This window comes from Vanessa cardui, chromosome 27, assembly GCF_905220365.1.
Source record: "Vanessa cardui chromosome 27, ilVanCard2.1, whole genome shotgun sequence".
Lineage (NCBI taxonomy): Eukaryota > Metazoa > Arthropoda > Insecta > Lepidoptera > Nymphalidae > Vanessa > Vanessa cardui.
In genome coordinates, this window is record NC_061149.1 from 4,964,237 (window position 1) to 4,977,646 (window position 13,410).

General features: G+C 35.7%; 1 protein-coding gene across 1 annotated transcript in view; it reads right to left on the reverse strand.

The window, feature by feature from the left end:
- LOC124540951 overlaps positions 1-13,202 on the reverse strand; it is a 53,867-nt gene extending 40,665 nt beyond the window's left edge. Inside the window, exons 1-3 of the mRNA XM_047118725.1 lie at positions 12,833-13,202; positions 4,172-4,304; positions 1,067-3,687 (exon numbers count right to left, since the gene is read on the reverse strand). Of these exons, the coding sequence (XP_046974681.1) occupies positions 1,067-3,687; positions 4,172-4,304; positions 12,833-12,947 (2,869 nt within the window). The 5' untranslated portion in view covers positions 12,948-13,202. The remainder of the gene's footprint in view (positions 1-1,066; positions 3,688-4,171; positions 4,305-12,832) is intronic.
- Between the last annotated feature and the right edge of the window lie 208 nt (positions 13,203-13,410).

Consider the following 13,410-nt stretch of genomic DNA (forward strand, 5'->3'; position numbering starts at 1 on the left):
TTAGTACATTTTGTTTTAATATTTGCGCGATCAGCAACACAAGCGATAGATGTGACTTCTTAATATATAGCTGTCTTTCTCTAATGTATCGAATAATGCTTAAGCGTAACGCGACGCATGAATTAACAGCATGTAAATTTCCCACTGCTGGGCTAAAGCCTCCTCTCCCTTTGAGGAGAAAGTTAAGAGCGAATTCGGCTCAATTTCATTGAAATTAGACACGTGAGGAAACCGTGTTTTATTTCACCACCGAGTACGACATGAATTAGAAACACAAATAAAGTACATGAATATTCAGTGGTGCTTGCCTGGGTTTGAACCTGTAATCATCGGTTAAGATGTACGCGAATTAAAATGGCGTTTAGGTCGAGACGACCCACGAAGACGAGTTAAACTAAGCGCACGGGTACTATATACCTTTTCTCGAAGCTCTTCGTATTTTTAAATGCTTATACTTAATTTTTATTATACTTTGGATTTGAAATAATCTAGATTCCAAATTAGTCCTTACGTCACTATAGAACTTTTTATAAAAATAATGAACAGTAGATAAATTAATCACCTTACGCCCATGTTAATGTAGCGAAATGACAAAAGCCATATATTTTGACATTCTTGACTTTAAATTAAGACGTTTTGAATTTACATGAGGCCTGATTACTTTTTAACAGAATGAGTCATAGTCTAGGCATCATTTTACATGCAAAAGTCTTTGGTGTTATTTGTTATATTTCGCGAATGTATGTATCAAAATAGACAGTAATAATAGTGTACTCGTAAAATCCAATCAAGGTAAACTCGTAAATCTGACAAAAACGGTAGGAGTTCAGCTTTATGTGTTCACTCTACAAAAATCCAATAACTATTCATCGGCCTGACCTATAATTTGAATCACTAGACCAGAGCCAGTCAATCTTTCCTCATTTTTCATACATATGTTCGTAACATACGCATAAACAAAAAGATATGTTTTTGATAAATACGACGACGTATTTTTACGGATAACGTGGTAATTCGCCAAAATCTTCAATTCCAAATATATATGTATGAATTAAAAAAACCTTACCATCATATGAAATATCTTTTCCTGGATCTCGTCCATATTGTCCAACTGCGACTGGTCGTGACGTAACTCGATCCCCTATTGGTCCCACGTTGTAACCTGGAGCAGGTTTATCTATTCCTTGATCATAACCCGGTTTTAAATCCGGTCTACCTTCATTATAACCGGGGATAGGATCCCGTTGCTGATCTTTATCTCGGTTTCCATATCCTTGTAAATCATATATTGGTTTATCTTTATATGGTCTGTTTGGCTTTCGATTATCGTATGGGTCATTGGTTATAAGCGGTTTATAATCATTTGGTTCATTTCCATAACTACCGGGTTTTATTCCATATAGGTGATGGATTCCATAACCAAGATGACTCCCGTGGTAATTGCTGTAGTCTAAATTGAATTGATTTTCGCCATAATTACTGACTTGATTACTGTAACCACCTTGGGTATATTGGTTTTGTGAACCTTGGTGCGAGCCATATTGCTGTTCGTAGCTGTTCGAGGCTTGATTGCCATAACTTTGGTTGTTACCATATTTGTTGCTCTGAGCAGTTGTGCTTGGAGCTTGACTGTCATACCCACTTTGAGGCTTGTTATGCGAATCTTGATGCGATCCGTATTTGTTTGATTGTTCTCCATAACCACTAGTTTCTTGGTTTCCATAACTAGGGAAACTACTTTGGGAAGTAGGATATTTATTACTTTGTGAGTCTTGATTTGATCCATACTGGTTAGATTGGCTGCCATAATTGCTAGAGCCTTGGCTGCCATAACCACTTTGAGAAGTAGAATATTTATCGCTTTGTGAATCTTGATTTGATCCATACTGATTAGATTGGCTGCCATAGTTACTGGAACCTTGGTTGCCATAACCACTTTGAGTCGTGGAGAATTTATCACTTTGTGAATCTTGATTTGATCCATACTGGTTAGACTGGCTGCCATAATTACTGGAACCTTGACTGCCATAACCACTTTGAGTCGTGGAATATTTATTACTTTGTGAATCTTGATTTGATCCGTACTGGCTAGATTGGCTGCCATAATTACTTGAACCTTGGTTGCCATAACTACTTTGAGAAGTAGGATATTTATGACTTTGTGAGTCTTGATTTGATCCATACTGGTTAGACTGACTGCCATAATTACTAGAACCTTCATTGCCATAACCGCTTTGTGTATTCGTTAACTGGTTTTTATCACCATAAGTAGATTCATGGTTAGATTGTCCACCATAATTACTTGAAGGTGGATCTCTGTTACCGCTTTGACCGTATTGATTTGATGGTCGATTATTGTGATCAGTTATCTGAGTACCATATCCACTTTGGGTATTTCCATATTGACTGGTCGAGTGCGCTTCCTGCTGTGCGTATTGACTTTGACTCCCACCATACGCACTTGAAACTTGAGAACCATAACTACTTCCATGACCATGATTATAATATTGTTGGTTGATGGCATACATTTCATCATATAGCGCTTGATTATAAGAACTCTGGCTCAGATGACTATGAGAACTATACGAAGGTTTCGGCTTATATGGGGGTCTGGATCCATAACCGATATCATCATTTTGACTGGACACACCTCCGTAAGTAGGTTTCTGAGGTCTTTGATTATCATAACTCCAAGTATTAGAGCCATACTGTAACTGACTTTGTGAATACGTGTCTTGATTTGAAAAACTGTTATATCCGTAATTTTGCCCATATTTTTGACCAGAACTTCCGGCTCCATAATACGGTCTTTCGTTTGTACTGGGTCTATATGGTCTTGGTGGGTCGTATATTTCTAAGTAAATGGAGTTATCTGGTGAAGTGCCATAGTTACTGGCGTACTGGTCAGTGTAACTGTAACTGGGTTTATCATTAGGTCTTGTGGGTTTGTAGGGTCTTTCTGGGGGGCCATTAAAATGTGCAGAACCATATTCGGGCTTTGCATGATTGTAATACCCTTGGTCTTCTGGTTTGGTGTATGGTTTTCTATTAGGTCTTATAATATACTGATACTGAGGTTTTTCTGTTATATAATCTGGACGTTGTGGCCTAGAAGGCTCTGATCCATATATATCTTGGATCTCATCACCGGGTAGAATAGGGTGATAAGGATCTGGTCTCCATAGACCAGGGCGTGGTTTCTTATGAGGATCTTGAAAATAGAGCTGGTCGTAAGGGTCTGGTCTACTTGCGTTCCTGTATGGTCTTTCCGGTCTGTATGGTACTTCATGGGGCTTATGATCTCCGTAACTTGGTGGTCTGTCATTGTCTGGTTTGAATGGTCCGTAATCATCAGGTCTTTCGTTGTTGCCTTGATTATAACTTGGTCTATATGGTCTATTTGATGCATAGGAGGGTTGCGGTCTACTCGATTCGTAAGGATTAAGGTCATCAGCTACCGGTCTTTTGGCTTCATCATCACTTGGGCGGATGACTGGCTTGTGTTGTGGTCCATTTTCATTACCATTATCAAATGGTTTCTCAATGGGTGTTGGTGGTGACTGTTCGCAATCGAATCTCCTTACGTATATATCGTAATCTGGATTTTTTTGAAACAGATTCTTTTCTTTAATTTCGTTTTCGCTTAAGTTACTTAGTTCGCACGTAGCATTCCCTTTAGCGCCAACCCTGAAAATTAAAAAAAAAAACTCTAAATGGAACCTCGTTTTTGAAATAATGTAACATCTTGTATAATTAAAGGCATATTTAATTAAATTAATAATACTTCAGTCTAAATTACTTTACTCTTAATAATTATGATTGTTTATAACATTTGAGAATAACTACAAACGGAATACTCGTAAGATATCATTAAAAGAGTTTAATGATTTAATTTAAATATATTTCATCGTATTAAAATCTATGATGATCATGTAATGATAAAAGTTAAAAATCATTGTCTATACATAATATATTATAAATGTGAAAGTAACTCTGTCCGTCTGTCTGTTTGTCTTTCACGACCAAACCGCTGAACCGAATTTGATGAAATTTGGTATGAAGCAAAGTTGAGCTCCAAGAAAGGACATAGGCTAGTTTTTTGTCTAACATATAACAACCGACACTAATAATATACAACCGAAAACAAGTAACATATACATAAAATAATCACCCATATATGTATGCTTGGCACTGTTTATCCTGCTTACAAATCTGCTCGCACTCGACTGTTGTTAGTTCAGTGACGTTCCGATAGATGGCGTCACGTGGTAACTGCTCCCCGATCGATATCCGGTCAAAACAATCTGAAAAATAAATTCCAACTAATATTATAAATGCTAAGCTTTATGAGGATGGATGTATGTCAAAAATCAAAACCAAAATCAAAATATGATGGCTTTTACAAGCGCTTTTGAAACGCCATTTAACAACTATTTTAAGTGAAGCTACCACCGGTTTGGAAAGTATATTGTACCGAGAAGAGCCTTTTTAAACATTTAAAAATACAGTCATGTTAGTTAATTACAATTATATATGCATGTAATTTATCCTGTCTGAATGTTAACAACTATTAATTCCACGCTTTTTTATCGTCTCCATAATCTTGTACTAAATAATATGCCTCCTTTACCAATCTATTTTTACAAAATGATTTAATTTTATCAAAGGACAAAGTGAAAATGTATGTTTGTTACTCTTACACTAAAAAGTACTAAACGGATTTCGATGAAATTTTACAGTAGTATAGGTTATACGTCAGAATAACACATAGGCTACAATTTATGATGATTTTATGAGATTTGGTCATATTATAACGATACATATCAAGTACCCGTGCGAAGTTGGGGTAGCTAATCTTACATTACTGGATACCTTATTTATGTAGGTAAGTTGAACAGTGTTTAGATGGTCGCATGTTAAAACCTTACCACTACAGAACGAGTATCGTAGTTTCCTTTCCTTTCTTATTATGCTTAAAGCATAATAAGAAAGTAATTTTATAGTGTAGTAATCGTTCTATCCAAATTTCATATGTGACAGCCATTGTTTTTTTATTTGAAGTTAAAACCATATTCCTAGCCTGGAAAAATTAAGTACTTTTCCTTTTAATCTACAATAGTTTATTATTTTTCATCTTAAAGTTGTATATAACCTAAACATACATATTAAAACATAAAATGAAAATTATAAATTAATTTAAAATGGTATCTTCCAAGAATTAAATCACGTAGGAGTCCTAGAAACGTACAGTCCTAGAATATTGGTATTTATTCATGTGAAAACTACTATCATTTCAGACTTGGGGCTGGGAGCGAGATTTTAAACACAAAACCTTGGTAACTGCATCCTCATCTACCCACTAGACCTAGAGCAGTCAATTTGTTTATAATATATATTAAAAGCAACTGATTTTCGATTTTATCAGAGCCTCTACATTATTTTTCTAATTTCCTTTACGAACGTTGTGTTCTCGTGAAGTTCATTGCGATTTGTTTTTATTTTATTAAAAGGAAATACTGAGTCAACATCAGCACAAAGGATTAATCATGAGTCAAACAACTCAAAAAGTTCTTGTTTTTATTAACGTTCGTAATTAATGGCAATTAATTAATAAAACAGTGATTACAACATATGAGAGCGATGAGATAAAAATCTTCTTTATTATTTATGTAACACTAGCTGTTTGCCCCGACTTCATCTGGCTGAGGAGACTTAAGTTGTTTTTTTTTATGGTATAGTTCGGCGGACGAACACATAGGCCACCCGATGGCAAGCGGTCACCATCACCAATAGACAATGACGCTGCAAGAAATATTAACTATTCCTTACATCGTCAATGTGCCACCAACCTTGGGAACTAAGATGTTATGTCCCTTGTGCCTATATGTAGTTACACTGGCTCACTCACCCTTCAAACCGGAACACAACAATACTGAGTACTATTATTTGGCGGTAGAATAACTGATGAGTGGGTGGTACCTACCCAGACTTAAATGTACACCACTTAAAATGTAGTCGCACATATAATTTACTAGTTATCGCCAGCGGCTTCGCTCGCCTTTTATCCTAAAGATTGGTTGTCATGTGTTAGGCCAAAAAGTAGCCTATGTCCTTTCCTGGATTTCAAGTTTGCTTTATTCCGAATTGCATCAAATTCGGTTCATTATTATGGTCGTGAAAGAGCGACAGACAGCCAGAGTTACTTTCACATTTATAATACTCGTATTAATGTAGATTTAGTAAGTAAGTAAATCTTTATTGGGGACATAAATATTTGACGAACATTGAAGATAAGAAACAAAATATAATAAGACTATAATATAAGTAGGTACAAAAAATAACATAAAAATATTTGATGATAACGCTTTGTGCTAACCTGTGGGTACCATCCTTGCTGAATTGTGATTAATTTTTTTAAATCTTTAGGGCATTTCAAATAAGTATCTGTCTAAAAATGTATGTGAGTAGTAAAAGTAGAAATAAATAATACTAATTAAAAACATGACATTAAAAGAAGGAAAAAAGAACAGTCAGTGTGGGTAAAGTCTTTCAAGAAAGACGACGAGATCCAATTGTAGCGAAGATCTGCTTATAATTAGTAATTAAGACAAAAATTTAAGCCGCCACACTTTACCAGAACTAGAAAATGAAAAGGCAACTGTGAGTCCATGGATGTCTAATTTAAAAGTAGTTACCATCCACTTATAACAGACTCTACAATAATTATACTTAAAACTATTATGTTCAAATGATATGAGTGAGTGAGTCAGCATGTGTATGTAGCATCAGTTCCCAAGGTTTGTTTTACATTGGTCATGTACGGATGTTATATCTGTTGACGGAGGTAACCACTTACCTGGAGGAACATATGTTTTTTCGCCTTCAGGCCATAAAAATAGTACAGAATATTGAAAATTTTTAATTTGTCTAAAAATGTTATATGTATTTCGGATAAAAGTTTCCGTCTGCTTATTTTCGTAATTACCAAAGTAAGACAATTAAAAAAAAATCTTTATTTAAATTGTCTTACAGGAAGCGTTCGGAACAAGCTTGGAGCTCCAAACCTCCTCAAAAGGGTGGGGAGACATTTGCAGGCTGTTTCTTATTACCTACTCGTAATAAATAAATTGCATTCATATTTCGAATACCTTCCTTTATACAACAGTTAAGAATTTAAATAAATCAACAATTTTCTTGACATCTGTCAGAATTCATGAAAATCGTAAAAAGTGGCAACCCTAGCTAGAATATATTTAAACTTCCACGATTTGTGTTATTTAATATATCATTATATTCTTCTTAGCATCATGCAAGTGAAGATTTAAAACATAATTATTGTGTCGAAAGATTTAACTACTCTAAAGAATCTAATAAATTAAAATAACAATGATTGTTTCTTAACGTATTTCTTTACTTTCATTGTGCATATATTTTGACGACCTCCGTGGTCGAGTGGTGTGTACACCGGTCTTCATGGGTACGCCACTCTGAGGTCCCGGGTTCGATTCCCGGCCGAACGAGTCAGTGTAGATTATCATTAGTTTTCTATGTTGTCTTGGGTCTGGGTGTTTGTGGTACCGTCGTTACTTATGATTTTCCATAACACAAACGCTTTAGCTACTTACATTCATCAGAGTAATGTATGTGATGTTGTCTCATCTTTTTTTTAAATATGTTGGTTTTAAACTTTATACACTGGTTTTTAGACTTAAAGTAGAACTATAGATCATTATTTTGTGGGAAGGCTTGTAGCATATTCGTTAACGTAATTACATGTGATGGACTGTTTACTGTCACACGTTTCATCATGGACCCAATATGTTTCCTCAAAATGCAAAGGGCAATTTAAAAAATAAATAAATAAAAAAAATATATACTTTATTAGAGTATATTTATCAGCACTTTTGAGTCATTTAACAACTATACTAAGTGAATCTACCACCGATTCGGAAAAAAAATTCTACCGAGGAAAACGGCGAGAAAATTAGTAATTACTCTTTTTCAACATTTAAAAATACAGTCGTGTTAGTTAAATATATTTCCTGCCTGGAAGTCAAAAAGTATTAATTCGACGATTTTTTAACATATATATAATCTCGTATTGAATAATATGCCTTCTTTGCCAATGAATTTATTAAACGGCAAAGTTAAAAATGTCGGTGAAATTTTATTATACCTTGCCCCAAGAAGGGTTTATTGACTTTTCGTAGTCGGAAACTTGGCGTTATATGCTTATCCTTACTTCTTGTGCACATATAGTAATGATATATCATGTTTATCTCTATTATGTACAACCCCTATCTCTATTTACCTTTTCTTTATTCTCTCTTAAGGTTGCCTGGAAGAGATCACTGTTTTAGAAAAGGCCTATTGTGCATCTTTCTTATATATGACTTATATGTATATATGTTTATTGGTGTACAATAAATAGTATAAAAAGTAAAAGTAAAGTAACAGCCGTTAAATTTCCCACTGCTGGGTTAAGGCCTCCTTTCCCATTAATGTGTAAAGTATTCCAATGCGGGTTGGTGGAATGCACATGTGGCAGAATTTCGATGTTAGACACATGCATGTTTCCTCACGATGTTTTCCTTCACCGCCGAACAGATGAATTATAAACACAAATTAAGCACATATATACAGTGGTGCTTGCCTAGGTTTGAACCCGAAATCATCGTTTAAGATGCACGCGATCTAACCACTGGGCCATCTCAGCTCATAAAGAGTATGTTGATTTGAAGTTCTGGCCCGGGTTTGATCCCACTATCTGTGGTCGTAATTTACATCCAAACTGTCATATCAGCATATACTAATACTAGCTAACGATCAAGACTCTACAATTACGTAAAAATGTGTTAGAATTTTAATTAGATTACACTATGCGTTGTTTTTGCAATCTACTGAAGGTCATTATATATAATATTAATTATGTTTAAATAACATATATATTATGTATAAAATGTAATTTCTTAGTTACTTGGTAGTTCTTCTTTGTAGAATACTAGCTGATATTTATAAATCTTTACCTGTAATATACAAATTGTCACCACAGATTTAACCCATTGATAGGAGAATGAAAAAAGGCCTTCTTCGGGGTCTCAAACTATCCATAAACTAAATTTTATCCAAATCAGTTCAGCGGTTTAAGTGTCAGGGTTATTTTTGCATTTATAATATTATTTGTAATAGGTAAGTAACAGCTTGTAAATTCCCACTGGGGCTAAAGGCCTCCTCTTCTTTTAAGGAGAAGGTTAGGAACATATTCCACCACGCTGTTCCATTGCGGGTTGGTGGAATGCACAACAAAAACAACAACAGCCTGTAAATTCCCACTGCTGGGCTAAAGGCCTCCTCTCCTTTTAAGGAGAAGGTTAGGAACATATTCCACCACGCTGTTCCAATGCGGGTTGGTGGAATGCACATGTGGCAGAATATCGATGAAATTAGACACATGCAGGTTTCCTCACGATGTTTTCCTTCACCGCCGAGAACGAGATGTATTATAAACACAAATTAAGCACATATATATATAATGGTGCTTGCCTGGGTTTGAACCCGTAATCATCGGTTAAGATGCACGCGTTCTAACCACTGGGCCATCTCGACTCTTATTATGTTATTACTATTATTTGTAATGTCGATTCAAAATTGTAGGAATTTGATTTCGGTTTTCTTTTATGGAGTACGCAGCAAACCAAAAGAATGCTTACATGGTGGTCGTACTGGATGGACTACCATAGCCCTTGAACATCTGAATTCTGCAATGGAGGACTTCCAGGTGCGTTAACGGTCTTTAAATGATGACATTTTTATTGTCAAATATTACCTTTCAGTTAGAATCGAATTTTTTGTTTGTGCTCCTTAAAATTTATTTACGTTTTTAAATTTTTTTCTGATACGGACGTAGCACCACATCTAACCGGCCAGTAAGTATTTCCTACTTTTTAAAATTAATGCAATTAAATTCATTAAGAATCATCTTTAATAACATATAAGGTTAAAAGCGTGAAAAAGCGTCGGCTGTAACGACCTTTGTGACAACAATTTGACAATATCAGTTTCCCATTTGCTCATATGATATTATAATATGCTAGAGTGCGCAAAGATACGTCACAGTTAAGCATTTTTTTGAAACCTTTTATTCCCTCTCTCGGCGCGACAGGAAGGAAATCTGACACTAGAAACACTACATGCTTTATATCAAATGTTCTTTATACTGAGCGCATTTGCATGGGGTTTTCACAAATTGACAGAGAGATTCATAAAGAAGGTTAAGTAAAGTAGCCTGTAAATTTCCCACTGCTGGGTTAAGGCCTCTTCTTCCACTAATTGCGGATTGGTGGAATGCACATGTGGCATAGTTTCGCGATGACGCACGATAAGAATTATAAACACAAATTAAGCACACATACATATTGGTGCTTGCCTGGATTTGAACCCGCAATCATCGGTTACGACGCACGCGTTCTAACCACTGGGCCATCGCAACTACATACGATAATTTCACACATATTCTTGCTGGGTGGTAGCTGGGTGGTATCAACTAAGACAAGCTGGACACTATATATTTAATAGCCAATATGATCCATTGATTAGATACACCCGATAGTAGTACCGATAGCCGAGAAGTTATGTGGAAGGCGGCTATTATGGTATGGGCATATAATGCGGAGGAATGAGGAGCATATTGTGAGGAAGGCCTTGACCATAGATGTGGACGGCTATAGAGGTAGAGGACGACTGAGAAAACGATGGATGGATTGTGTGAAAGACGATATGGTTAGAAATAATGTTACTTGTGAGATGACGTCTGACAGAGAAGTATGGAAGGAGAAGACATGCTGCGCCGACCCCACATAATATTGGGATAAGGGCAGGAGGATGATGATGATCCATTGGTTAGATCATTTGAATCCTAACAAAAGATGCCGGATTCGAAACCGACCAAGCATGACAATCCACCTTTCTCTATTCATGTAATTTGCGATCGTGAGGAAAACATATAAAGGAAACCTGCATGTGTGCCATAATGTGGAATAAGTTCCAATCCCTAGTATCAAAAGGAAACGAGGATTTATCTTTAGTTGTGGAAAATTACAGGATATGCTGCCGTCACACTCTTGCTTAATACCGAGACAACTAAGACATATTAAATGAAACTGATTAAACGTAAGTCTAAAGTAAAGTAACAGCCTGTACATTTCCCACTGCTGAGATAAGGCCTCCTCTTCCATTAAGGAGAGGTTTTGGAAAATATTCCACCACGCAGTTCCAGTACGGGTTGGTGGAATGCACATGTGCCAGAATTTCGATGAAATTAAGTACATATATATAGTGGTGCTTGCCTGGGTTTGAACCCGAAATCATCGGTTAAGATGCACGTGTTCTAACTACTGGGCCATCTCAGCTCTCAACGTAAGTATGGCGATAGCATTTTCGATGATTTGGTTTCCTTACCGAATTGAGATACATTATCATTACATAGCATGAAACGTAGTCGCTTACCGTTATCTGTCCCTATGTATGCTGAGATCTTTAAAATTACGCAACGGATTTTGATGCGGTTTTTTTAATAGATAGAGTGATTCGAGAGGAATATTTATGTATATAATACATGGACAATATAAATAAGAAAAAATCTGTAATATATTTAGTATTAGCATTGCTTAATATATAAAATTTAAACATGTTTATAAATATCAAGTTTATTGATTATGACGTATAACGGTAAATGGTTACCACCGCCCATAGATATTGGTGCTATAGGATATATTTACTATTCGTTATATTGATGACGTACCACCAAAGTTGGTAACTAAGAAGTCATGTCCCTTGTGTATATAATGACACTGGCTAACCCACCATTAAGTCCAGAAAACAGTAGTACCTACTAAGTACTGTTTAACAGTAGAATAAGGCTAGAAGCAAGTCCGTCTAAGTAGTTACCACCCACTCATCAGATATTCTACTGGCAATAAAGTATTGTTGTGTTTCGGTTTGAAGAGTAAGTAAACCCCAACGTAACACAAAATTATAAACACATATTAATCCTACGAAATTTGAGTGCCCGAATTCGAACTCGCAATGTACAACTAATATTCATCAGTTCTTACCACTGGGTAATAGAATAGATAAATGTATACAAATAATATGAATGTGAAAGTAACTCAGTCTGGCTGTCGCTCTTTCACGACCAAACTGCTGTACCGATTTCGATGAAATTTTGTATGACGCATACTTGAACATCAAGAAAGGACCTAGGCTACTTTTATAAATAAATAAATATGAGACAACATCACATACATTACTCTGATCCCAATGTAAGTAGCTAAAGCACTTGTGGTATGGAAAATCAGAAGTAACGACGGCACCACAGACACCCAGACCCAAGACAACATAGAATACTAATTATAATCTACATCGACTCGGCTGAGAATCGAACCCGGGACCTCGGAGTGGCGTACCCATGAAAACCGGTGTACACACCACTCGACCACGGAGGTAGTCATACTTTTTTACCTGACACATGACCACCAAAATCCCAAAAATGCGAGCGATGCTGCGGGTAACTCCTAGTTGTTCAATAAACTCTGAACACATTATCCACGACACAAAGGCGTGCACATCATCCACTGTACCGAACGTTGCATTATGTACAAAGTACATAATGTGTAGTAATAAAAAGTATATATATTGAGCAACAGTTTGCTTAAGAATCGTCTATATAATCATTTCTAAAACGACGTATGATACATACATTTACCGCATTTTTATGTCATTCTACTTTCAAGTTATTGTCTGTTAGTAATATTATGATAAAAAAAGATCTCACCTTCCACAGATGTTCCAAGTTGAGAGTCAATGGTCAGCGTCAGTACCGCAGACGCGAGTAAAACCGGGCACAGTACTAATACGTAAAACATTCTGACGTACAATTCTACAATCATGCCTAACTACAATCTCATCATAATTAATAAAAAAATCTTATTCGAAATACAAATAATTACATATTTAATAAAAATAAAAAAAAAATCAATTTACGACCATCGTCACAATACAACAGAGGTTTGAAATAAAAAAAAAAAGTGGAAACGTCAAATCTTCCCGCCAGAACGCGAGTCAACGAACTTTTTTAATTATTTCAAGGATAAGAACACGTCCATTCAGTTTTGGTTTTGCAAATATTGTGGCGTAAATCTTGGGTGTGACCGTACGTTTCGGTCCGATGCGCGATGGCCAGTACTTCCTTGCCATGTAAATCTTGTTGGTTAATCGAGACAACGGGTAGGTATTTTATATGGTACAGGTTGTATTTTTTAGGTTTTTTATCATGTCGTCATTCCATCAAAGTATACGATATTAAAAATTTATTTTTATTAACGTTATGTTTTTGCTATGTTGTTAATAATA